Source organism: Scyliorhinus canicula, chromosome 3 (assembly GCF_902713615.1).
Source record: "Scyliorhinus canicula chromosome 3, sScyCan1.1, whole genome shotgun sequence".
NCBI lineage: Eukaryota > Metazoa > Chordata > Chondrichthyes > Carcharhiniformes > Scyliorhinidae > Scyliorhinus > Scyliorhinus canicula.
Genome location: NC_052148.1, coordinates 251,899,067 through 251,926,777, shown reverse-complemented (window position 1 = coordinate 251,926,777; position 27,711 = coordinate 251,899,067). Strand labels below are relative to the sequence as shown.

Sequence of the window (27,711 nt, the reverse complement as noted above, 5' to 3'; positions counted from 1 at the left end):
CCCCTCATATCCCTTCTCCATCAACCTCCCCAGTACAAAATTGACATTAAAATATTCGATGTACCCCTGTTTCAACCTACGTGACCAATTATTATTAGCTAGGGTTTTCCTTCCAAAAGATTTCTTCACATGATTTCCAGTCTCAGACTACATTCCCACCATTGTACTCCTTATATGTTCATCCTTGCCCGACCACCTTTCCCATGTCTGATTTTATTTTGAGTGGCCCCATTACTTTTCTCCTGGATTACTCTCAGAGGCCTCTAGGAATTTATATGAACATCCATTTGGAAGTTCAGACAGCAACGGACCCGCATTGATCATAATAGAAGAGCTTAGTGGGAATAAGTAAGGAAGCAGATAAATAATAAAGATTTTTAAAATACCAGTGATTTTGTTTTAGTATCATGAGGCAATACATATTTTTGGGTATTGCCTCATGACGTGACTGTGATATAAAACTTGCATGTATGATTTATTATTGCCTGGGTCACTGACATTCAGTTATTATAGGTAAATGGTTGGAATTGTGATCGCCAAATTGCAAAACTTTGGAATGCTGAATACTAAACATTGGATTTAATTTATTGGACGTGCTGTGAAGCAGTGGTAGTTCTTGGTTCAAGTACCAACTTGTAAAAATTGCTTATATGGGACGGACCATAATATGTGGAGCTAGCCAGAAGTTCATGCATGTTGTGCAGGGCTATATGCAGTTCAGAACTTGGTCACTAGAGATTATATTAGGTCTTTTCCCCTTGGGATCAAACTAGTAGTTCTTCCAAGAAAATATTGGAAATTTCTGCATGTAGTCTTTTGTGATTGTAATTCTTTACCTCAAATTCTGTATTTATTAGGAGCTTCGTGCATCCATTTTTGTATTACTTCAAAATGTCCTGGTTAAAATGCTTTGGGGGCAGTTTACTACATTTAAGGTACTATATAAGTGCAAATTATTGTTAAAACACATCTTGATCATTGGATACAAGTTTTCTGAGCCTGAACAATAATTTAGAGATGTTTATTTAAGTCAGCCTTTCCCCCAACATTTGTCACAGAGTCTGACTGTCGTTTTGGCAAAGAGTCATCCACACTCAACGTCAGCTCCCTTCTCTCCACAGATGCTGTCAGACTTGCTGCGATTATCCAGTATTTTCTGTTTTTTGTTTCTGAATATTGTTAAATCTCTACTCAGAGTACTGGCAATATGAATCTTGCTACCATGTGGCGTAGTTGAGGATAATAGCATAGATGCATTTTCAGTTGAGGCTAGATACATGCATAAGCGGGAATAGAATAATTGAAACCCTACAGTGCATAAGGAGGTCATTTGGCCCATCGAGTCTGAACTGACCCTCCAAAAGAGCACTACCTTGGCCCACTGCCCCACCCTATCCCCGTAATCCCACACCGTGATCAAGGCCACTCCACCTAACCTGGATGGATGGATTTGTTTATTGTCATGTGTACCAAGGTACAGGTGAAAAGTATTTTTCTGAGAGCAGCTCAGCAGATCATTAAGTACATGAAAAGAAGAGGCAATAAAAGAAAATACATAATAGGGCAACACAAGGTAACTAGATAACACCGGGTGAAGCACACAGGGGTGTAGTGTTAATGAGGTCAGTCCATAAGAGAGTCGTTTAGGAGTCTGGTAACAGTGGGGAATAAGCTGTTTTTGAGTCTGTTCGTAACCTGCACATATTTAGGCTGTGGGAGGAAACTGGAGCACCCGGAGGACATCTGCGCAGACACTGGAAGAACGTGCCAGCTCCACACAGTCACCCAAGGCTGGATTTGAACCCAGTTCATAGAATCCCTACAGTGCAGAAGGAGGCCATTGGGCCCATCTAGTCTGCACCGACCCTCCGAAAGAGCGCCCTACCTAGGCCCACTTCGCTGCCCGAACCCCATAACACCACCTAACCTTTGGACACTAAGGGACAATTTAGCATGAACAATCCACCTAACCACATCTTTGGACTGTGGGAGGAAACTGGAGCACCCGGAGGAAACCCACGTAGACATGGGGAGAAGGTGCAAGCTCCACACAGTTGCCCAAGGTCGGAATCAAACTTGGGTCCCTGTCACTGTGAGGCAACAGTGCTAACCACTGTGCCGCCATGCCAAACTAGAAGGACGTACTGATGGGGTTTGATGAAACAAGGTGGGAGGAGCCTTGTTAAAAGCATAAACACCAGAATAGGCTAGTTGGGCCAAATGTGTCTGTGCCATACATCTATGTACTGTTGTCTACTCTATATTGCAACATATTTTAATGTGTAAACTTTTAAATGTCATAGCTTAATGCACGTTACAATCTTTACAAATTTGGTAACAACACAATTGGGGAAAAGCTTGCCTCTGATCAATTTGAATAACCTGCCCACGATGTTGAGCTCGTTGATGGGAGCGGGGTCCTTCGTTGATGGGAGGAGGCCCAAGGCAAATGAACCCCCGCGGGCGGTGCTGGTGCGGTTCCATCGATTCAGCGACCGGGAGTGTGTGCTGCGCTGGGCCAAGAACGAGAGGAGTAGCAAATGGGAGAATTTGATAGTGCGAATATACCAGGACTGGAGTGCGGAGGTGGCTAAGTGGCGGGCCGGGTTCAACCGGACGAAGGCGGTGCTGCATGCCAAGCAGGTCAGATTTGGAATGCTACAGCCTGTGCGCCTGTGGGTGACATACAAGGACCGGCACCATTACTTCGAGTCCCCGGAGGAGGCATGGGCCTTTGTACAGGCGGAGAAGTTGGACTCGATCTAGCGTCTGGGGACACACTATGACCGTTGCTGTTTTTCGCTATTGTTGTTCAGCAATTTTGACACGTGTTTTTTATGCTAGTTTTCTTTTGCTCTGTTTCCGGGTGGGTCTGTCTGTTGGGTATGGTTGTGGGGAATGTTGGGGGTTTGTGGTTTTTTTTTTAAAAATAATTTTTATTGAAAAATTTTGAATTTATACAACAATAACGCACCATAGTAAAATACCAACAATAATATTAACAATCATAAACATTCGCCCCACCCCCATGCACAACACAGCATTTTAACAACAACACAAATTAACACAATATAAAGTTACAGAATAGAAACTACAATAAGGAACCCCCCCCCCCGGGTTGCTGCTGCTATTGACCAAGATACCTATCTTTGCGCCAGGAAGTCCAGAAAAGGCTGCCATCGTTTATAGAACCCTTGTATTGATCCTCTCAGGGCAAATTTGACCCTTTCCAATTTTATAAATCCCGCCATGTCACTGATCCAGGTCTCCACACTTGGGGGCCTCGCATCCTTCCACTGTAGCAGAATCCTTCGACGGGCTACGAGGGACGCAAAGGCCAGCACACCGGCCTCTTTCGCCTCCTGCACTCCCGGCTCTACCGCAACTCCAAAAATCGCGAGTCCCCACCCTGATTTGACCCTGGATCCAACCACCCTCGACACCGTCCCCGCCATCCCCTTCCAGAATTCTTCCAGTGCTGGGCATGCCCAGAACATATGGGCGTGGTTCGCTGGACTGGGGGTTTGTGGTTTATATGTTCTCTTCTGTATGGGGCTGGGGGTTGGGGTGAAACTGGATTTTGGGGAGCTGCGTCAGAAGGGTGGGGTGTGGCAGTGTGAAAACGCGGGCTTTCCTCTGGTTTCCTGCGGGGCGGGGGGGCGGAGCTGGTGGTGGGGGCGTGGCCTCTACAGGTTTTCTTTCCCGCGCTGAAGCGGTGCCAAGGAGGTGTGGCAAGAGGGGGATGACCCCATGCTGGGAGGGGATGGGTTTTGGCGGGAGCTGTTGGGGTCAGCAGAAGTCAGCTGACTCACGGAAGTACCATGGAGGGTGCGTCGCGGCTGGGGGGGGGGGGATACCGGGTTGCTGCTGGAATGACCAGGAAGGAGCTGGTGTGGGCCGGGGGGGTAGAGGAGAGGCGTTATCACCATGGGGAACGGGTCGGGCGGGGCGAGCTGGCCTGGGGCGAGCAGTCGATAAGCTATGGCTAGCCGGCGGGGGAGGGGGGCGGGTTGCCCTCTGATCCAGCTGATTACCTGGAACGTGAGGGGGCTGAATGTGCCGGTTAAGAGAACTAGGGTATTTTCTCATCTGAAGGGGCTGAAGGCGGACGTGGCTATGCTCCAGGAGACCCACTTGAAGGTGGCGGACAAGGTTCGTCTGAGGAAGGGGTGGGTGGGGCAGGTTTTTCACTCAGGATTGGACGCAAAGAACCGGGGGGTGGCGATCCAGGTGGGGAAGAGGGTGGCGTTCGAGGCGGCTGAGGTGGTGTCAGACAAGGAGGGCAGATATATTATGGTGAAAGGTAGGCTGCAAGGAGAGACGGTGGTGCTGGTAAATGTATATGCCCCGAATTGGGATGATGCTGGCTTCATGAGGCGCTTGTTGGGCTGCATTCTGGACCTGGAGGCAGGCGGCCTGATCATGGGGGGAGACTTTAACACGGTGCTGGATCCCCCACTGGACTGGTCCAGTTTAAGGACGGGTAGGAGACCGGCGGCGGCCAAAGTGCTGAGGGGGTTTATGGACCAGATGGGAGGGGTGGATCCCTGGAGGTTTGGGAGGCCGAGAGCGCGGGAGTATTCTTTTTTCTCTCATGTCCATAGGGTTTATTCCCGAATATATTTTATTCATCCTGAGCAGGGGATTCGGCCATAGCAATTTCAGACCATGCTCCGCACTGGGTTGATTTGGAGATGGGGGAGGCGCGGGACCAGCGCCCGCTCTGGCACCTGGATGTGGGGATGCTGGCTGATGAGGAGGTGTGTAGGAGGGTCCGGGGAAGTATTATGGGGTATCTTGATACCAACGACACGGGGGAAGTCGGGGTGGGGATGGTCTGGGAGGCCCTGAAAGCAGTGATCCGGGGGGAGCTGATCTCCATCCGGGCCCATAGGGAAAGGAGGGAGAGGGAGAGACCGGTGGGGGAGCTCCTGGATGTGGACAGGAGATACGCGGAGGCACCGGAGGAGGGGTTGCTGGGGGAACGGTGCAGTTTGCAGGCCAAATTTGACTTGTTGACCACCAGAAAGGCGGAGACACAGTGGAGGAGGGCGCAGGGCGCGGTATATGAGTATGGGGAGAAGGCGAGCAGGATGTTGGCGCATCAGCTCCGTAGGCGGGATGTGGCTAGGGAAATTGGTGGAGTGACGGATAAGGGTGGGAATGTAGTGCAGAAGGGGGCAGAAGTAAATGGGGTTTTTAGGGACTTCTACGAGGAACTGGACCGATCGGAACCTCCGATGGGGAGAGGGGAGGATGGAGAGCTTCATGAACAGACTATGTTTCCCAAAGGTTCAAGAGGAGCTGGTAGAGGGGCTGGGGGCGCCGATAGAGTTGGAGGAGCTAGTCAGGGGGATTGGACAAATGCAGTCAGGTAAGGCGCCGGGGCCGGATGGGTTCCCGGTGGAATTTTATAAAAAGTATGCGGATCTGGTGGTGCGAGCCTTCAATGAGGCATGGGGGGGGGGGGGGGGCTTTGCCCCCGACGATGTCGAGGGCACTGATCTCTCTGATCCTGAAGCGGGATATGGACCCCTTGCAGTGTGGATTATACAGGCCTATCTCACTCCTCAATGTTGACGCTAAGTTGCTGGCGAAGATTCTGGCCACCAGGATAGAGGACTGTGTGCCAGGAGTGATACACGAGGATCAGACAGGATTTGTCAAGGGACGGCAGCTCAACACGAATGTGCGGAGATTGCTAAATGTTATTATGATGCTGGCAGTGGAGGGGGAGGCGGAGATAGTGGTGGCGCTGGATGCAGAGAAAGTGTTTGATAGAGTTGAGTGGGGGTACCTGTGGGAGGTGCTGGAACGGTTCGGATTCGGGGAGGGATTCATCAAATGGGTGAGGCTGCTCTACGCGGCTCCGATGGCGAGTGTAGTCACCAATGGAAGGAGATCGGAGTACTTTAGGCTCTACCGTGCAACCAGGCAGGGGTGCCCCCTGTCCCCCTTGCTCTTTGCATTGGCGATTGAACCTTTGGCTATGGCATTGTGGAAGTCAGGGAGATGGAGGGGTCTGGTGCGGGGGGGGGAGGAACATCGGGTATTGTTGTATGCGGACGACCTGCTGTTGTATGTGGCGGACCTAGAAGGGGGGATGCCGGGGGTGATGGAGCTGTTAGCGGAATTTGGGGGCTTCTCGGGCTATAAGTTAAATTTAGGCAAGAGCGAGGTATTTGTAGCACACCCGGGTGATCAGGAGGAGGGAATTGGGAGGCTCCCGTTTAAGAGGGCAGTGAAGAGTTTCAGATTCCTGGGGGTGCAGGTGGCCAGGAGTTGGGGGACTCTCCATAAGCTTAATTTTACCAGATTGGTGGAGCAGATGGAGGAGGAATTTAAAAGGTGGGACATGGTGCCGCTATCGTTGGCGGGTAGAGTGCAGTCCGTCAAAATGACGGTTCTCCCGAGGTTCTTGTTCCTCTTCCAGTGTTTGCCCACCTTTATCCCGAGGGCCTTTTTTAGAAGGGTGACTAGCAGCATCATGAGCTTTGTTTGGGCGCATGAGACCCCGAGGGTGAAGAGGGTCTTTTTGGAGCGGTGTAGAGATGGGGGGGGGGGGGGGGGGGGGGCTGGCGTTACCCAATCTCTCGGGGTATTATTGGGCGGCCAATGTGTCGATGGTGCGCAAGTGGGTGATGGAGGGGGAGGGGGCAGCATGGAAACAGATGGAGAGGGTGTCCTGTGGAGATACAAGCCTGGGGGCCCTGGTAACGGCGCCATGGCCGCTCCCTCCCACAAGGTATACCACGTGTCAGGTGGTGGCGGCTACCCTCAAGATTTGGGGGCAATGGAGGCGACATAGGGGAGAAGTGGGGGGCTCGATGGAGGCTCCGTTAAGGGGGAACCATCGGTTCGTCCCGGGGAACATTGATGGGGGATTTCAGGGTTGGCACAGAGCGGGCATCAGACAGCTGAGGGACCTGTTTATTGACGGGAGGTTTGCGAGCCTGGGGGAGTTGGAGGAGAAATTTGGACTCCCCCCGGGGAACATGTTCAGGTATCTGCAGGTAAAAGCGTTTGCTAGACGGCAGGTGGAGGGATTCCCTTCACTTCCCGCGAGGGGGGTGAGTGACAGGGTGCTTTCGGGGGTCTGGGTCGGAGAGGGGAAGATATCTGATATCTACAAGGTTATGCAGGAGGTGGAGGAGGCGTCAGTAGAGGAGCTGAAAGCTAAGTGGGAGGGGGAACTAGGGGAACAGATTGAAGACGGGACATGGGCTGATGCCCTGGAGAGGGTTAATTCTTCCTCCTCATATGCACGGCTTAGCCTCATCCAATTCAAGGTGCTGCACCGGGCCCACATGTCCGGTTCTAGGATGAGTAGGTTCTTTGGGGGTGAGAACAGGTGTGTCAGGTGTTTGGGGAGTCCAGCGAACCATGCCCATATGTTCTGGGCATGCCCAGCACTAGAGGAGTTCTGGAAGGGGGTGGCGAGGACGGTGTCAAGGGTGGTGGCATCCAGGGTTAAGCCAGGATGGGGACTCGTGATTTTTGGGGTTGGGGTGGAGCCGGGAGTGCAGGAGGCGAAAGAGGCCGGTGTGCTGGCCTTTGCGTCCCTAGTAGCCCGACGAAGGATCTTGCTACAATGGAAGGATGCGAGGCCCCCAAGCGTGGGGACCTGGATCAATGACATGGCGGGTTTTATCAAACTGGAGAACGTCAAATTTGCCCTGAGAGGATCAGTACAAGGGTTCTTTAGGCGGTGGCAACCTTTCCTCGACTTTCTGGCTCAACGATAGGGTACTGGGACAGCAGCAGCAGCAACCCGGGGGGGGGAGACGATGACTATGTTTGTCTATTTAACTTTAATTTATTTTTACGTTTTTTTGTTGTTCATTGGGGTGGGGGGGGGGGGGGGGGGATGTGATACATGCGCTGATACGGTCTGGGGGGTGTTAGTTATTATGGGGTTATTCTGTTGCATTTCATTGTTATATTTTCTGTAAAACAATTCCAATAAAAATTATTTAAAAATAAATAAATTTGAATAGCCTGCCTTGAATTGACCGTCAATAAAACATAGTTATGTAAAGTGTAGGCATTGTGACATGGGTAACAATTCGTTTAATCTTAAATTCAAAACAATGGAGTGAAGGTGGTTTTTCAAAATTGAATTGATGTTGCCTTTAGTAAACACAATATATTGACAAATTTACCTGTGAATGTTTTGTTCTTGCAAGACCCCGAAGAAGGCAGCACAGTGGTTAACACTGTTGCTTCACAGCGCCAGGGGCCCAGGTTCGATTCCCGGCTTGGGTCACTGGCGGTGTGGAGTCTGCACGTTCTCCCCGTGTCTGCATGGGTTTCCTCCAGATGCTCCGCTTTCCTCCCACAAGTCCTGAAAGACGTGCCTGTCAGGTGAATTGGACATTCTGAATTCTCTCTCGAACAGGTGCCACAATGTGGCGACTAGGGGCATTTCACAGTAATTTCATTGCAGTGTTAATGCAAGCCTACTTGTGACACTAATAAGGATTATTATTGTTATAAAAATATGTGGCGGAAAAGATGAAACATTGAAAATCGTGGCATTTGATTTGTCTGCTGTCATAAATAATAGAAACTAATAGAACATATCACATTCCATTGCACTTTTTTCACAATGCATCAATCTAGATAATGTTGGTTTTAACTAAATTTGTATGGAAGCATTACTTGTGAGCAGCAGGAAATGAGAGGAAGGAACTTAGTTTAAATCGCTTTGACTAAAGTATTGATCTGAAATATTTGACTACATTTTCAAACTTGGATGAAAGGCAAGAGTAGAATAGGTGAGGTAGGTTGAGGAGCAGTAATTTTAAAAATATTGACCGTGTTTGAATAAGGTAAGATGGAAGAGGTACAGAGGTTGAATAAAAAAAGGCACCGTCTTAATTTTAAAACAGGAAGTGTATTTGAGGTCAATAGTTCTGAAGAGCACCAGCTGTAGTAATGTTAGCATATCTTCATATCCATTTACTAAACTGTAACTATTTTAGTAGTTAACAAAGGGTAACTATTTTACCCTTTGCGAAATAGTTGGGTAAGTGGTGGAAAGATTTCCAAGCTGATTATCAACCATTGCTGTGTTGAGCGTTCCTTCCATGGCCCAACAAGTCCTGGCATTGTACTCAAATCCGGAGCTTCTGATCCAATGGTACGGGTGCTACCACTGCACCAAAAGGCCTCCTATAGCTGTAGCAATGATCTGACAGAGGAGAGACATTGAAAGCCAGAGGTGAGAGAAAGGTTAAGTCAAGTATATGATATTTGAGGAACAACTTAATATGAATTGCAGAATGAGCTAGGTTGTGAAATGCCTGTGAATAGCATGCTGACACGCGCTGTTAAATTATGCTATTTTCAATTTGGGGAACTACATAGTACATTATAATCATGAATTGCAGAATTGGTTAGGTTTGCAAAACATCTGTAAATAACATACCAACACTCAATGTTAACTCATATGACATAGTATTTACGGTATAGAAAAAGGCCACTTGGTCCACCAGCTTCTGTGTTTATGCTCCATATCAGCCTCTTCTTACCCAGTTTTCAAACCGAATCCTTCTATTTCTTTCTCCCTCTTATTTATCTTGCTTTCACTTAAGTGCACAAATGCTGGTCGCCTTAAACTAGTTCTTATGGTAGTAACATTCACATTCTAACCATTCTCTAGGTAAGGAAAGTTCCCCTGAATTCCTGATTAGATTTTTTTAGTGCCTGTCTTATATTTATAGCTCCTAGTTCTGATCATCGTCTCAAGTAGAAGCTCTTCTTAGCTACATCTAGCTTATCAAATCCTTTCATATCTTCAACATATCTAGTCGGGTATTACGGACAGTAGGGGCTTTAATTTAAACGGGCTTGATTTCTCCTCTCACCACTGATCCATAAACAGAAAACTGATTTGATTTTGATTGCCCCTTTTAAGTGGTGGTATATTTTCCCCAACTCCTTCGTTTTGGGGTAGTTCATTTTACACACTTAAAACACAGGAAGAGGGTTTGTTACATTGTCCACTTTTGGCATTCACGCAGTAATCAAGGGATAAAGAAAAGAAAGAGGTACAGGGCGAAGGACACAGGGAAAATAAGAATTATTTTTTCACATGAGTCTAGAATCAAAGAACAATGATGTATTCTTTCAAAGTTGGCAGGTTGCAGATGATGCTGGATGATACACTTTTCCAGTAGGGATGACTTCCACATTGATCTGGGCCTGTAGAGATTAATTAGTCTGTAGGCGCTGGTTAAGATGTTCCAGTAGAAACAGTGTAGAGGGGGTCCAGACAATTAAAGCTGGACAGTTCTTGCTCGGAGCTGTTGCTTGCTAGGTGAAAGATGTGGAGCTGCACAGTTCAGACTGTCGAGGCAATATTACAGGTTCCAGCAGCTTGGAGGCTGATAGTGGCGGTGGTTCGGGTGACTCCCACTTCCCCTCTGATTTGGAGAAAAGATGTATATTCCTTGGTCTGGATTCTTGATGGGTAATGTTTCAACCATTAATAATTTTAAAAAGCAATTTCAAAGTCCTTTGTAATGTCCTTTGTGCAATTCTCTTGGATTTTATCTCTGCATCAACAGGAATCATTATCACCTCTTTAGGGATAACAAAATGGCAGTTGTCCTGAGTGCCAAAAAGTTCCTTTTGTCTGAGTCGCAGCCAACAATGGCAGAGGAACAGGCCCTTCGGCCCTCCAAGCCTGTGCCGAACACATGACATATCTAGACCAACTGCCTGTATCCTTCTAGTTATGGTCGTGGTCTAGTCTAGTTATGACCACCCGTCTGGTCATGTGCCTATCCAGATAAGACTTAAAGGTCGCTAACGTATTTGCCTCAACCACCTCACTTGACAGTGCATTCCAGGCCACCACCACCCTCTGTAAAAACATCCCCTGCGCATCTCCACTGAACCTTTCCCCCCTCACCTTGAACCTGTGCCCCCTTGTAATTGTCATTTTCGCCCTGGGAAAAAGCCTCCAACTGTTCACCCTATCTATACCCCTAATAATTTTATATACTTCTATCAGGTCGCCTTTCAGCCTTCGTCTCTCTAGGGAGAACAATCCCAGTTTATTCAATCTCCACATAGCTAATACCCTCCATACCAAGCAAAATCCTGGTAAATCTTTTCTGTACTCTCTCCAAATCCTCCACGTCCATCTGGTAGTGTGGTGACCAGAATTGTACACAGTATTCCAAATGTGGCCTAACCAACGTTCTATATAATTGTAACAATTTTCAAGCTTTTATACTCGATACCCCGTCCTATGAAGGTAAGCATGCCATATGCTTTCTTTATCACCATTTCCACCTGTGCTGCCACTTTTAAGGATCTATGGATCTGCACGCCCAGATCTCTCTCTGTCTCTATGTTCCTGATGGTTCTGACATTTTATAGCTCCCTGAATTGGATCTACCAAACTGCATCACCTCGCATTTGTCCGGGTTAAACTCCATCTGCCATTTCTCTGCCCAATTTTTGCAGCCTATCTATAGCCTGTTGCATTCTCTGACAATCTTCATCACTATCCGCAACTCCTGCAATCTTATTATCATCCGCAAACTTGCTAATCAGACCAGCTATGTTTTCTTCCAAATCATTTATACATATATATATATATATATATATATATATTACAAAGAGCAACGGTCCCAGAACTGATCCCTGTGGAACACCACTAGTTACAGACCTCCATTCCAAAAAACACCCTTCCACTGCTCCCCTCTATTTTCTATGGCCAATGCTGTCTGTCGCTAATAAGACCATTCACTTCCAAATGTGCATTGATCCTATCTCTGAGAATCGTTTCCAACAATTTCACTATCACCGATTATCTCTTCTCTGCACACACCCACCCCCCCTCTACCCCGTCGTTCCAAGGCACACTGATTACCTCTCCTGCCATTGACACATTCTGATCTCTTAATTTGCCACTATCAGCACCCTTTTCAGTCAATATCACCACCATTTACATTCCCTTTGTATTTTTGTCCACAGCATCTTTGTCAATCTCCACCTACCATTGGCCCTCTATCCAGCGCCACTGCTCCAAACCCCTCCTACCCCCTCTACCCATCTCCTCCCCGACAAAAGTATAAATCTCATCCTATTTCCAGTTCTCTCCAGCTTTGACAAAGAGTCATTCAGACTCAATGTTAGCTCTGTTCTCTCCACAGATGCTGTCTGACTTGCTGAGATTGTCGAACATTTTTTGTTTTTGTTGGCTTCAGTCGTAAAGCCTTTGTCCAATTTTAAAGCTTTTGTAAAGTAGCCATGCTGATTATAAAAGTATAGAGGGGGGTCTTAGCTCCAAGACATAGGTCACACCTCAGCTTTCACTCATCTAGACAATGGAGCCCCAACCTGCTCGCTCATTGCTAAGAGAGGTTTCCTCTCCGTTCTGGTTTCATTCTAACAAATATTTTACATAGAACAGTACAGCACAGAACAGGCCCTTCGGCCCTCGATGTTGTGCCGAGCAATGATCACCCTACTCAAACCCACGTATCCACCCTATACCCGTAACCCAACAACCCCCCCTTAACCTTACTTTTTAGGACACTACGGGCAATTTAGTATGGCCAATCCACCTAACCCACACATCTTTGGACTGTGGGAGGAAACCGGAGCACCCGGAGGAAACCCACGCACACACGGGGAGGACGTGCAGACTCCACACAGACAGTGACCCAGCCAGGAATTGAACCTGGGACCCTGGAGCTGTGAAGCATTTATGCTAACCACCATGCTACCGTGCTGCCCATTTTCTGCTCCTTCTGCTGTTTTTACATATTGTTTTCATAATATGGAGACCAAAACTGTTCACAGTACACCAGATTTGCCTAACCAAGGTTTTATATAAGGTTAACATAGCATCTCCCACAAACAGTGGGTATCCCTCCTTAAAAGCCAATTTAAAAGCCTAATGTCGACTGACTGACATTTTCCAGTCACTCTGGGACCCTGGACACATTGAGGATCAGTGTAGCTGCCTGGAGGGGGCCTCCGGGTTGCAAAGCGGGCAGGCCTAGAGGACCCATGCCTCAGCTGCATCTGCAGGTCGTTCTCCCTCCACAATGGCGGCCCAACTGTTGAGGCTGTTTTTTAAAAACAAATTGGAGAAAGGGACTCTGTATATTGAGCACCTTCCCAGTCACTTGCGTAAAAGGGGAGCCTATTGCTGCTTCCACGCTGGAAGGCCTAAGTCAGCCCTCCGGTTTCGGGAACCTGACAGCTGTTCTTAATTGGATGACACGCCCACCATCTGGCCATTAATTGGCCAGTTTGGAAAAATCACAGCTGAGTGACTGTTACTCACAAAGTGCATGCTCTGGCATCCATCTGAATGTGGCAGCAGATTCTGAAGCCATAGGGAAAATCCTGACTATAGTTTCCAAGAAGTGTGTGGCGTCCTTATTTCCGGTATGGGACAATTGGGCGCGGCCGTTTGGACGCAGCCGTTTGGGCGCCATGGGACAATTGGGCGCAGCCAATTTGGCACGGCCGTTTGGGCGCAGACGACAGAAATTGTTTTAGTTTTTGTGGCTAGTAAATTGTTGCAAGTAAATTGTTGCAAGATTCAAAGCAGATATATTAGGAATGGCTGGTAGACTAGCTTGGGATATGTCTGTCAAACATTCATTAACAACTACAGTCGGTGCCTCAAGGGTTTCCTATGCTCTCTTTTTTGTTTTAGTTTTCACGAGTGCAACCTCTACTTGTGCAGCAGAAGCATCATGCGAATGGCTGTTCAGCTGCCTCACCACGTTTGCAGCTTTAGTATGGAGCCGTGCTTTGCATCGGTTTTGTAGCTCACAACGCCAAAATTTCCCTTCGCTGTCACCTTTGCTTGTTTTGTCAAAGACGTAAAGGAATCCGTTATGAACAAATTTTTCTTTACCACGTTTCGTTGATACTTCCTCAGCCATCATATGGGTATGCGAATTGGTTTAGTTAAAAAATATATAAAAAGATGGTGATAGAACGAAACACTTGTGACAGCGGACCCGCACCAGCAGCCAACTCAACTGAGGCTAATTTACAAATAAAGAAATGTTATTTCGTCCGGCGCCAAAACGGCCGCGCCACAGCGGCTGCGCCCAAATGGCTGCGCCAAAACATACCTAACCCCCTTATTTCACCTCAGACTTATCTATATTGATATTCCTTTGCCAGTTACACTTCCATTTTGAACGTTGTATGAATGTCGTCCTCTATTTTGTTACAGTGCCATCCTTAACCAGTTTGCTACCCATTCTTCTCCTTGTCCACTGACCGTATATATTTTGACCTTTTCCTGGAGCCTACTACGCTGAATTTATGGAGGCTGCCCCCCCCCCCACCTTTAACAAGTTTGCTATCCATTCTGCTCCTTCTCCCCTGAACGTGCATGTTCTGACCTCTGCCTCGAGTCTTCTATGCAGAAACTTATGGAGGCCTTTTGAAAATTCAAATCAGTTACATCTACTGTGTTACCTATATCTACCTTTTCTGTTACCATTTCAAACAGTCAATAAGGTTGGTTAAGTATGCCTTTTATAATCCCTGCTGACTCCTTTATTATACTTTCAGTTTTTAGATGTTTTTTCCTTTCAATTCTGAGTAAGAATTCCATTATCTTGCATAAGCTAGTCTCTGTGTTTTCCTGGATTTGTTCTCCCTCCCGTTTTTAAATATATGAATTTTATTAGCTGGAAGCCAGTCCTCTGGCACTATCCTTTTTCAATAAATTATATATAATAGTGTCTCTGTTATCTCTTCATAAGTGCAGATCCAGACCAGGTGCTCGCTTACTTTATTTTTAACTTTCCTTTTTATCTCAAATGTCTTTATTTTGGGCATCCGGATGTCAGGGTGGCATTGCCAAGGGCCAGGGCCTGAGGGGGTCCATGCCCATGAAAAGACAATGGAGGGAGGGGGTATGAAGGGTGCAGGTCAGGTAAACGGGCTTCTGGGAGGTAGGTGGAGGGGGTGGGGGTCCGAAAATGAGGGAGCCTGCAGGGGGCTGTGGGGGCCCCATGGACCTCATAGCGGGGTGCCCTCACTTGGGGAAGATGTGTGCACACTTGCACTGGTACCCTGACAGTGCTCCTGTTGGTTTGGCAGTGCCACCTGGGCACCGTGGCAGTGCCAGGGCAGCAGTTCCAAGGTACCCGTTTTCCAGGTGGCTACCCTGCACTATCCCTGGCCACCCAGGGGCCTCCGAGGGCCTTGGAGACCCCTGGATGCTGTTCAGCCTGGTCCACGTTTGTGTGAACCAGTACTGAACGGCACCCGGCTGCAGCCTCTCTGGGGAGGACAGTAGATACCGAGTAAGTAGGGCTTGAGTAGGTTTCAGGCCAACTTTTGTGAGTACGGCTTGGTCCTACCCATTGTGGGCAGATTCCTCATCCTGACGCCTCGCAGGATTTGGATAGATCCCGCGAGGTGTCGTGGCTGTTGGGTAACCCGTGGGAGGCTTCACCCATCGCACCCATTGTTTTTGATTTCTTCTAATCCAATGTCCACGATGTCAGGCTCTCACGAGGCAAACTAACTAATATTTCTACCATTTCACTGTCACTATCTGAATTAATTGTGTATGCACCATACCTATTCTGATTTTTTTTCTTGAACTATTTAATAATAATAATCTTTAGTGTCACAAGTAGGCTTACATTAACACTGAAGTTACTGTGAAAAGCCCCTAGTCACCACATTTTGGCGCTTGTTCGGGTACAATGAGGGAGAATTCAGAATGTCCACATTACCTAATAGCACGTCGTTCGGGACTTGTGGAAGGAAACCGGAGCACAGGGAGAATGCTATAGCATGCTTTGCTGTTTCATTATAATATTTTAAGTTTATCTTTTCTTTGTCTTCAAAATTGTTTTTTTTTAAAACTTCTTTCCTAACCTTTCCATTTTCTTTTTGGTATCTTTTAATTTGTTGCCCATGTATGGTGTATGCCTTTTCCCTTTGTTTCAATTTTCCCTTTATTTCTTCATCCAGTATGATTTTACTTTTTAGTGGTACATATTTTCATGGATTTTCTTGAACACTGTTTAAATGTTTCCAAAAAAAGAGTGCAGAAGGAAGCCATTTGGCCCATCAAGTCTGCACCAACCCTCTGAAACGGCACCCTACCCAGGTCTGTACCCCTGCCCTATCCCCATAACCCTACCTAACCTACGCATCTTTGGACACTAAGGGGCAATTTAGAATGGCCAATCCACCCAACCAGCAAATTGTTGGACTGTGTGAGGAAACCGGAGCACCCAAGCAGACATGGGGAGAATGTGCAAACTCCACACAGTCAATCGCCCAATGCTGGAACTGAACCCAGGTCCTTGGTGCAATGAGGCACCAGTACTAACTGCTGTGCCACCCGTTGGTGTTTTTTTTGGAGTTTCCTTTTGATGTTCTTTCAGCATCTTTCTATTTTCCTAATTCCTTTCTTATCCCCTTAAAGTCAGTTTTGTCCAATTTACTTCTTCCTGTGTCTTTCTTGATCTTATGTTTTGATTACCATCGTCTCAATGTTCCCCTATGCATACTTCTCAAGTCCAGTTCATTTCCAATTACTAAACTCTGTAGTGCTCCGTCGCTCGTTGGGATTTTTACATACTCGGTAATAAAAGAGCACATGGACTAAAGTTGTTTGAATGAGGTAGTGAACGGTTTTCAGAGCCTGTATCAGGATTGCATCTTCAGCTATAATTTCAGGAGGTGGAGGGGGTATGAAGGAATGATAAATGAAACCTTTTTTTTTAAATGCCTTGTTATTTAAAGAAGTCTTACAACACCAGGTTAAAGTCCAACAGGTTTGTTTCAAACACGAGCTTTCGGAGCGCAGCTCCTTCCTCAGGTGAATGGACAGGTATGTTCCAGAAACATTTATATAGACAAAGTCAGAGATGCTGGACAATGCTTGGAATGCGAGCATTCTGCGTTGTTGCGTGTCAACGCAGAAGTGCCGAGCAAAAACTTATAGGTAAGTTCCGCACACATGAGTGCGGCCTCAACAGGGATCTTGGATTCATGTCGCATTACATCCCCCCCCACCATCTGGCCTGGACTTGCAAAATCCTACCAACTGTTTTGGCTTGAGACAATTCACACCTCTTTAACTTGTGATTATCCCTCTCCCTGGATCTGTAATGATTTGATTACCTGCAAATGCTCGCATTCCAAGCATTGTCCAGCATCTCTGACTTTGTCTATATAAATGTTTCTGGAACATATCTCTCCATTCACCTGAAGAAGGAGCTGCGCTCCGAAAGCTCGTGTTTGAAACAAACCTGTTGGACTTTAACCTGGTGTTGTAAGACTTCTTACTGTGCTCACCCCAGTCCAACGCCGGCATCTCCACATCATTGTTATTTAAAGTTATTTCTTGGTGTGTGTAATTTGTTTTTCTAACTGTCCGGTTTGTGTAATTAATGTGTAGCTCTGCAGCATGGCGTGACCATGTTCTGTGACTGTTTTATTAAACTATTCTGTTGAATTTCATCAGCCAAACTTAATTAGGTACAATTTACATCATACTAAAGCTTGTGCTAATAGTTTCCTTTGCTATGCTTTGATTTTCAGCAAATATGTTGAATCAGGAACAAGAAATGTCAATCGAGGAACAAGAAAAAAATGCCAGAGATGGTGATGCAAAGGCACAAACTGAGGTAGAATTAGATTTTTACTGTAAAAATTCTTCATTCCAAAGGTGTGAGCATAAAACTATATAAACTCATTATGCCTTAGCTACGTATCTACCATATATTTTACATAACATCATTAAGTTCATAAGATATAGGAGCAGAATTAGGCCATTCAACCCATCGGATCTGCTCCGCCATTCTATCATGGCTGATATGTTCCTCATCTGCTACCTACAATGTTACAGACCTAGAGCTAGATTGTGAAATCATCTCCCTGCATCTGCTCCCTGGAACACATTACCTAGGAGCGGGAGCAGGCAATTTAACCTCCCAAGCCTTACACCCTCAATGTGATCATGGCTGATCCCATCCTGGCCTCAGCTCCACCGTCCAGTCCATTCTCCATAACCCTTCAACCCATTACCAATTAAAAATCCGTCTAAATCCTCCTTAAATTTACTCACTGTCCCTGCATCCTCAGCACTCTGGGGTAGCGGGTTTCACAGATTTCTAACCATTTGGGAGAAGTAGTTTTTCCTCAAATATGTTTAAATTTGCTATCTCTTATTCTAAGATTATGATGTCTCATTTTAGAATGCCCCACAAGAGGAACCATCAGCTCCATATCTACTTTCTCCACAACTTTTAGCATCTTGTATACCTCAATTAGCTCTCCCCTCATTCTTCTAAACTCGAGAGTATAGGCCTAAACTGTTCAATCTCTCCTCATGCGGCAAACTCCTCATCTCTGGAATCAATCTAGTGAACCTCCTCTGAACTGTCTCCAATGTCACTATATCTTCCCTCAAATAAGGGGACCAAAACTGTGCATAATACTTGGGATAAAAAGTAATCAAAGGATCATATGTAGAAGCTTTAATCCATTTGACATTCCCCAATTATCACACTGGATTTTCATAATTTGTGGGTCGATTTTATTTTCTCCCTTCTGCCCACTGCTCCCCCCAGAATTCTTGACTGCTGTCTTTTGTCTGTTTCCTAGAGCAACTTTGTGGGTTTTTTTACCTTTCTGAATGTTGGTTTATTAACGCAGACTTTTTTTGAGCATCATGCTCCATAAATTCTGCTTTAAGTTTCGTATCAGATAGCCCGGCGGAGGATCTTGCTGCAGTGGAAGAATGCGAGGCCCCCAAGTGTGGAGACCTGGGTCAATGACATGGCGGGATTTATAAAGTTGGAAAGGGTCAAATTTGCCCTGAGAGGATCAATACAAGGGTTCAATAAACGGTGGCAGCCTTTTCTGGACTTCCTGGCTCAAAGATAGGTATCTTGGTCAATAGCAGCAGCAACCTGGGGGGGAGAGAGAGAGAGAGAGGGGGGGGGGGGGGGGAGAGAGAGAGATGGGGGGGGGGAGAGAGAGGGGGGGGGGAGAGAGAGAGAGAGGGGGGGGAGAGAGAGAGAGAGGGGGGGGGAGAGAGAGAGGAGGGGGGGGGAGAGAGAGAGAGGGGGGGGAGAGAGAGAGAGGGGGGGGAGAGAGAGAGAGGGGGGGAGAGAGAGAGAGGGGGGGGAGAGAGAGAGAGGGGGGGGAGAGAGAGAGAGGGGGGGGGAGAGAGAGAGAGGGGGGGGAGAGAGAGAGAGGGGGGGAGAGAGAGAGAGAGGGGGGGGAGAGAGAGAGAGGGGGGAGAGAGAGAGAGGGGGGGGAGAGAGAGAGAGGGGGGGGAGAGAGAGAGAGGGGGGGGAGAGAGAGAGAGAGGGGGGGGGAGAGAGAGAGAGGGGGGGAGAGAGAGAGAGAGGGGGGAGAGAGAGGAGAGAGGTGAGGGGGGGAGAGAGAGAGAGGAGGGGGGGGAGAGAGAGCGAGGTGAGGGGGAGGAGGTGAGGGGGAGAGAGATGAGGGGGGAGAGAGAGAGTGAGGGGGGGAGAGAGAGTGAGAGGGGGGGAGGGAGAGAGAGTGAGAGGGGGGGGAGAGAGAGTGAGAGGGGGGGGGAGAGAGTGAGAGGGGGGGAGAGAGGTGAGAGGGGGGGGGAGAGGAGTGAGGGGGGGGAGAGTGAGGGGGGGGAGAGAGTGAGGGGGGGGAGAGAGAGTGAGAGGGGGGGAGAGGAGTGAGAGGGGGGGGAGAGAGAGTGAGAGGGGGGAGAGAGAGTGAGAGGGGGGAGAGAGAGTGAGAGGGGGGGAGAGGGAGAGTGAGAGGGGGGACGAGAGAGAGTGAGACGGGGGGGAAGAGAGAGGATGAGGGGGGGGGAGAGAGAGAGAGGGGGGGGGAGAGAGAGAGAGGGGGGGGAGAGAGAGAGAGAGGGGGGGGAGAGAGAGAGAGGGGGGGAGGAGAGAGAGAGAGAGAGGGGAGGAGAGAGAGAGAGAGAGAGGGGGGGAGAGAGAGAGAGGGGGGGGGGAGAGAGAGAGAGAGAGGGGGGGGGAGAGAGAGAGAGAGGGGGGGAGAGAGAGAGAGTGAGGGGGGGGAGAGAGAGTGAGAGGGGGGAAGAGAGAGAGAGAGGGGGGGAGAGAGAGAGTGAGAGGGGGGGGGAGAGATGAGTGAGAGGGGGGGGAGAGAGAGATGAGAGGGGGGTGAGAGAGGAGAGAGAGGGGGGGGAGAGAGAGAGTGAGGGGGGGGAGAGAGAGTGAGAGGGGGGGAGAGAGAGTGAGATGGGGGGGGGGAGGAGAGAGTGAGAGGGGGAGAGAGAGCGAGTGATGAGGGGGGGAGAGAGAGAGAGTGAGAGGGGGGGAGGAGAGAGAGTGAGGGGGGGGAGAGAGAGTGAGGGGGGGAGAGAGAGTGAGGAGGGGGGGGAGAGAGAGTGAGAGGGGGGGAGAGAGAGGGGGGGAGAGGAGAGTGAGAGGGGGGAGAGAGAGTGAGAGGGGGGGAGAGAGAGTGAGAGGGGGGGAGAGAGAGTGAGAGGGGGGAGAGAGAGTGAGAGGGGGGAGAGGGGGGGGAGAGGGGGAGAGAGAGAGAGAGAGGGGATGGAGAGAGAGAGAGAGGGGGGAGAGAGGGGGGGAAGAGAGAGAGGGGGGGGTGTTCCTTATTATAGTTTCTATATTTTTTCGCTACGGTTATGTAACTTAACATTGTGTTAACTTAAGTTAGAACATCGAACGATACAGCGCAGTACAGGCCCTTCGGCCCTCGATGTTGCACCGACATGGAAAAAATCTAAAGGCCATCTAACCTACACTATGCCCTTATCATCCATATGCTTATCCAATAAATTTTTAAATGCCCTCAATGTTGGCGAGTTCACTACTGTTGCAGGTAGGGCATTCCACGGCCTCACCACTCTTTGCGTAAAAAACCCACCTCTGACCTCTGTCTATATCTATTACCCCTCAATTTAAGGCTATGTCCCCTCGTGCTAGCCACCTCCATCCGCGGGAGAAGGCTCTCGCTGTCCACCCTATTTAACCCTCTGATCATTTTGTATGCCTCTATTAAGTCACCTCTTAACCTTCTTCTCTCTAACGAAAACAACCTCAAGTCCATCAGCCTTTCCTCATAAGATTTTCCCTCCATACCAGGCAACATCCTGGTAAATCTCCTCTGCACCCGTTCCAAAGCTTCCACGTCCTTCCTATAATGAGGCGACCAGAACTGTACGCAATACTCCAAATGCGGCCGTACTAGAGCTTTGTACAACTGCAACATGACCTCATGGCTCCGGAACTCAATCCCTCTACCAATAAAGGCCAACACACCATAGGCCTTCTTCACAACCCTATCAACCTGGGTGGCAACTTTCAGGGATCTATGTACATGGACACCGAGATCCCTCTGCTCATCCACACTACCAAGAATTTTACCATTAGCCAAATATTCCGCATTTCTGTTATTCTTTCCAAAGTGAATCACCTCACACTTCTCCACATTAAACTCCATTTGCCACCTCTCAGCCCAGCTCTGCAGCTTATCTATGTCCCTCTGTAACCTGCAACATCCTTCCGCACTGTCTACAACTCCACCGACTTTAGTGTCGTCTGCAAATTTACTCACCCATCCTTCTGCGCCCTCCTCTAGGTCATTTATAAAAATGACAAACAGCAACGGCCCCAGAACAGATCCTTGTGGTACGCCACTCGTAACTGAACTCCATTCTGAACATTTCCCATCAGCTACCACTCTCTGTCTTCTTTCAACTAGCCAATTTCTGATCCACATCTCTAAATCACCCTCAATCCCCAGCCTCCGTATTTTCTGCAATAGACGACCGTGGGGAACCTTATCAAACGCTTTACTGAAATCCATATACACCACATCAACTGCTCTACCCTTGTCTACCTGTTCAGTCACCTTCTCAAAGAACTCGATAAGGTTTGTGAGGCATGACCTACCCTTCACAAAACCATGCTGACTGTCCCTAATCATATTATTCCTATCTAGATGATTATAAATTGTATCTCTTATAATCCTCTCCAAGACTTTGTTCACCGGCCTATAGTTACCAGGGTCATCTCTACTCCCCTTCTTGAACAAAGGGACCACATTTGCTATCCTCCAGTCCTCTGGCACTATTCCTGTAGCCAATGATGACCTAAAAATCAAAGCCAAAGGCTCAGCAATCTCTTCCCTGGCTTCCCAGAGAATCCTAGGATAAATCCCATCTGGCCCCGGGGACTTATCTATTTTCACCTTGTCCAGAATTGCCAACACTTCTTCCCTACGCACCTCAATGCCATCTATTCTAATAGCCTGGGTCTCAGCATTCTCCTCCACAATATTATCTTTTTCTTGAGTGAATACTGACGAAAAGTATTCATTTAGTATCTCGCTTATCTCCTCAGCCTCCACACACAACTTCCCACCACTGTCCTTGACTGGCCCTACTCTTACCCTAGTCATTCTTTTAATGTTAATATGTTGGGCTGTTCATTGAGGAGGGGCGCAGGTTCATGATTGTTGTCATGACTGTTATCATTGATATTTTAGTATGGTTTGATGGTGTTGTATAAATTCAAAACTTTTCAATAAAAATTATTTTTTTTAAAAAAAGTTTCGTATCAGCACACTCCAGGGCTGTAGTGTTTTCCCTGTTCTTCATTTTCCACTCAGCTTTACACACCGCTTCCTCTCTACCATCTTTATTGCTTTTCCATTAGAAGTAAAGTTGAAGATATGATATTTGGTTTTCCAACTGTTCAGCTGTTATTTTAATTCATTCGTTGTATAGAAACGGGATATTACAAATGATCCAAGCATCAAACTGATGAGCAATATTGAGGGACATGCCACTGTGTTTGAATTTTGACACCTGAACAATTGTCTGAACAGAGAAGCCGGTGTCAAGGTGATTGCAGCACAAAAGTATCTTCTTTGTCTTCGAAGGAGAGTTTAGAGTACCAGGACCGTCTTCTTATTGGTCTGCCTTATTCTTATTTGAAGAGTGTCGGCTGGAGCCTGCCACTTCTGACATTGATAGGAGGGGGTTTCTGATATCCTTTAGAATAGCGATTGGCTGTCTCTTAAGTTGCCATTTGCAAATTGACTACATTTATGGTTTTAAGCATCTAATTGCTTTTCCCAAAATTGCAGAATAGCAAAACTACAGTGAGGTTTGATGTATTAACTCTGAGAAATACTTCAATGAAAACTCAGTATTAACCTGGTGCAGGACCTAAATTTGTTATAAGCTTAGTTGGGGATGACTGAATACAGAAGATCATCTGTATTTGTTATCCTTTGACTGGAGTTATTTATAATACCACATTAAGGTGGCACAGTGCTGCCTCATAGTGCCAGGGACCGTTCGCTTAAGGCAGCACAATAGCACAGTGGTTAGCACAGTTGCTTCACAGCTCCAAGGTCCCAGATTCAATTCCCGGCTTGGGTCACTGTCTGTGCGGAGTCTGCACGTTCTCCCTGTGACTGGATTTCCTCCGGGTGCTCTGGTTTCCTCCCAAAGTCCACAGGTGTGCAGTTTAGGTGGATTGGCCATGATAAATTGTCCTTGGTCTCCAAAGAAAAGAGAGAGAGAGAAAGGCAAAGAAAAAAGGTTAGGTGGCGTTACGGGGATAGGGTGGAGGCAAGGGCTTAAGTAGCGTGCTCTTTCCGGTGCAGACTGGATGGGCCGAATGGCCTTCTTCTACACTGTAAATTCTATGTTCTATGGTGATTGTTTGGAGTTTGCACTTCCTCCCCGTGTCTGTGTGGGTTTCCTCCGGGTGCTCCGGTTTCCTCCCACAGTGCAAAGATGTGCAGGTTAGGCGGATTGGCAATGATAAATTGTCCCTTAGTGTCTGAAGTGTTTGGTGGGTTTACGGGGATGGGGTGGGGCCTGACCGTCAGTAAGGTGCTCTTCAGATGGTCGGTACAGACTTGATGGGCTGAATGGTCGATTTGCACTGTAGTGATTCTATGATAATAGGCTTATTTACAAAAGTGAAGCTCTTTGGGTTATGGGGCAGTGGCTGCATTGATACAACATTGGCTAAGGATAGAAAGCAGACAGTGCTGGCCCCAGGGGCCAGCATTGGAATCACTGCTCTTTTTGATTTATATGAATAATCTGGACTTGAGGTTGTAAGAATAGAAAGTACAGAAGGGAAGTATGCAGTGTTGTCCCCAGGAGCTGGCATTGGAATCACTGCTGTTTCTGATTTATATGAATAACCTGGATTTGAAGTTGTACGGCATAATTTCAAAATTTGCAGGTGGCATGAAACATGGAAATACGGCAAACAGTGGGGAGAATACTCTAGGAGGTTGGGACAGCTGGTTACTGAACGTTAATATGGAGAAGTGTGAAGTGATTAATTTTGGAAGAAAGAATGAAAAGAGTCAATATAAACTAAATAGTACAATGTGGGTGCCCTAACAGAGACCTGGAGGGTGTAGGTGCAGGGCTTTTAACTGTCAAAGAGCAAGTTGAGAATGCTGTAAAAAAGGCATAAAGGTGCCTTAGCTAAATAAATAGAGGCATAGAGTACTAAAGCAAAGGAGTTATGCTAAACCTTTGTAACCAGAGGACACCGATTTAAAGTAATTGTTAAAAGAACCAGAGGTGATCTGAGCAAAAACATACTTTGTTGACGTTTATAACCAAGGGGGATCTTATAGAAACACATAAAATTATGAAGGGAATAGTTAGGATAGATGCGGGCAGGTTGTTTCCACTGGCGGGTGAAAGCAGGAACTAGGGGGCATAGCCTCAAAATAAGGGGAAGTAGATTTAGGACTGAGTTTAGGAGGAACTTCTTCACCCAAAGGGTTGTGAATCTATGGAATTCCTTGCCCAGTGAAGCAGTTGAGGCTCCTTCATTAAATGTTTTTAAGATAAAGATAGATAGATTTTTGAAGAATAAAGGGATTAAGGGTTATGGTGTTCAGGCCGGAAAGTGGAGCTGAGTCCACAAAAGATCAGCTATGATCTCATTGAATGGTGGAGCAGGCTCGAGGGGCCAGATGGCCTACTCCTGCTCCTAGTTCTTATGTTCTTATGACCTGGGATGTACTGCCTGAAAAAGTGGTGCAAGTGGACTCAATAAGAATTGTTAAAAGGAAATTATACCTGGTGTGCACCAATGAGCTGCTGTAGTTGGCAACATGAGTGTTTTAGAATTTCCCATGGATATGATACTTTATTAAGATTTTATATTTGTGCTGTATTTTGCTCTTTCTATCTCTGGCAATGTTTTTTTATTGCTAGCATGTAAACTCTTGCGAATGTACTTCTATAATAGCTAATAATTTTAATATTTAATCTCTTTTTCTCCCCCACCCCCACCACTTTCCCGCTCTCAAAAACAACATTAAAATGGCCCATAGAGTTTCACAGGAGCAGTTTCAAACAAAATTTGACACCAAGCCATGTAAGAAGAGTACAAGGACATGTGCAATGCTACGTTTTGAGGAGTAGACTTCAGAGAGGAAAGAGATGTGAAGAGGTTTAGGAAGGGGATTTGAGAGCTTGAGGTTTGGGCAGCTAAAGGCACTGCTGCCAATGGTAGAGCAATGAAAATTGAGGTTTCGCAAGAGGTGAGAATTGGAGGAACATAAGAACTAGGAGCAGGAGTAGGCCATCTGGCCCCTCGAGCCTGCTCCGCCATTCAATGCGATCATGGCTGATCTTTTGTGGACTCAGCTCCACTTTCCGGCCCGAACACCATAACCCTTAATTCCTTTATTCTTCAAATGTCTTCAACACCGGGATCTGAGTTGTTGGACTGGAGGAGATTGCAGAGGAAGGGCTAGGTGACTTTAAGTGAATATTTGGAGGTCTGGAGATTTGGGAAAAAGTTATTTTCCATACAGGTAAATAAATCCAGTAGCATTTTGTTTTAAATTGTTATTAGTAACTTGAAATAGATGCAAATCATTAATATCATGGATTTGCATTTTTATTTGTGATAATGTTCTAAGTGCTTATTTAAATATCACTGTCAGAAAATCAGACCTATGTCTGTTCCTGACGTTTGCATTAGCATGTTTCCATTTGTGATGAATGTAGAAATTGTTATATATTAGCTTTTATATCCATTCCAGTAATGTTTTTACAAGCCTGGGTTAAGGTATATATTTGTTACAGTAATATTATTAAAGCACCTAGGTTAAGTATCCAGACTGTGTGACTGCTAAAGCTGTAATTAAGAAGTTTTAAAAGGTGAAGTCATGATTGATTCTAACCCAGATTGATTGGAGCCCAGTTATCAGTGGCGTACCGCAGGGATCAGTTCTGGGTCCTCTACTGTTTGTGATTTTCATTAATGACTTGGATGAGGGAGTTGAAGGGTGGGTCAGTAAATTTGCAGATGATACGAAGATTGGTGGAGTTGGGGATAGTTGAGGAGGGCAGTTGTCGGCAGCAAAGAGACCTAGGTAGGATGCAGAGCTGGGCTGAGAAGTGGCAGATGGAGTTTAACCCTGACAAGTATGAGGTTGTCCATTTTGGAAGGACAAATATGAATGCGGAATACAGGGTTAACGGTAGGGTTTTTGGCAATGTGGAGGAGCAGAGAGATCTTGGGGTCTATGTCCATAAATCTTTGAAAGTTGCCACTCAAGTGGATAGAGCTGTGAAGAAGGCCTATGGTGTGCTCGTGTTCATTAGCAGAGGAATTGAATTTAAGAGCCATGAGGTGATGGTGCAGCTGTACAAAACCTTGGTACGGCCACATTTGGAGTACTGTGTGCAGTTCTGGTCACCTCATTTTAGGAAGGATGTGGAAGCTTTGGAAAAGGTGCAAAGGAGATTTACCAGGATGTTGCCTGGAATGGAGAGTAGGTCTTGCGAGGAAAGGTTGAGGGTGGTAGGCCTTTTCTCATTAGAACGGAGAAGGATGAGGGGCAGCTTGATAGAGGTTTATAAGATGATCAGGGGAATAGATAGAGTGGACAGTCAGAGACATTTTCCCTGGGTGGAACAAACCATTACAAGAGGACATAAATTTAAGGTGAATGGTGGAAGATATAGGGGGGGTCAGAGGTAGGTTCTTTACCCAGAGAGTAGTGAGGGTATGGAATGCACTGCCTGTGGAAGTAGTTGAATCGGAAACATTAGGGACCTTCAAGCGGCTATTGGATAGGTACATGGATTATGGTAGGATAATGGAGTGTAGATTAATTTGTTCTTAAGGGCAGCACAGTTGCTTCACAGTTCCAGGGCCCCAGGTTCGATTCCAGCTTGGGTCACTGTCTGTGCAGAGTCTGCACATCCTTCCCGTGTGTGTGTGGGTTTCCTCCGGGTGCTCCAGTTTCCTCCCACAGTCCAAAGATGTGCAGGTTAGGTGGATTGGCCATGATAAATTGCCCTTAGTGTCCAAAATTGCCCTTAGTGTTGGGTGGGGTTACTGGGTTATGGGGATAGGTGGAGGTGTTGACCTTGGTAGGGTGCTCTTTCCAAGAGCTGGTGCAGCCTCGATGGGCCGAATGGCCTCCTTCACTGTAAATGCTTTGATAATCTATGATTAATCTAGGACAAAAGTTCGGCACAACATCGTGGGCCGAAGGGCCTGTTCTGTCCTGTATTTTTCTATGTTCTAACCATTTACTTGTTTACACATACAGGGCTTATGGAACCTGGTTATGATTCCCAGGAATGTAGATAATTCATAGGGGAGTGGTGTTTAGTCCTCGTAAGCAGGTCATGTGACATCTCAGTGGAATACAGATGTTGTGATTAATGTGAGGAGCCAGGTCTGTTTGTAGTTT

The 27,711-nt window shown here is 47.0% G+C and overlaps 1 protein-coding gene across 1 annotated transcript in view; it reads left to right on the top strand.

Annotated features, from left to right (window-relative positions):
* LOC119963431 (wolframin-like) overlaps positions 1-27,711 on the top strand; it is a 51,869-nt gene that overhangs the window by 7,460 nt on the left and 16,698 nt on the right. Inside the window, exon 2 of the mRNA XM_038792547.1 lies at positions 17,566-17,651. Within this exon, the coding sequence (XP_038648475.1) occupies positions 17,566-17,651 (86 nt within the window). The remainder of the gene's footprint in view (positions 1-17,565; positions 17,652-27,711) is intronic.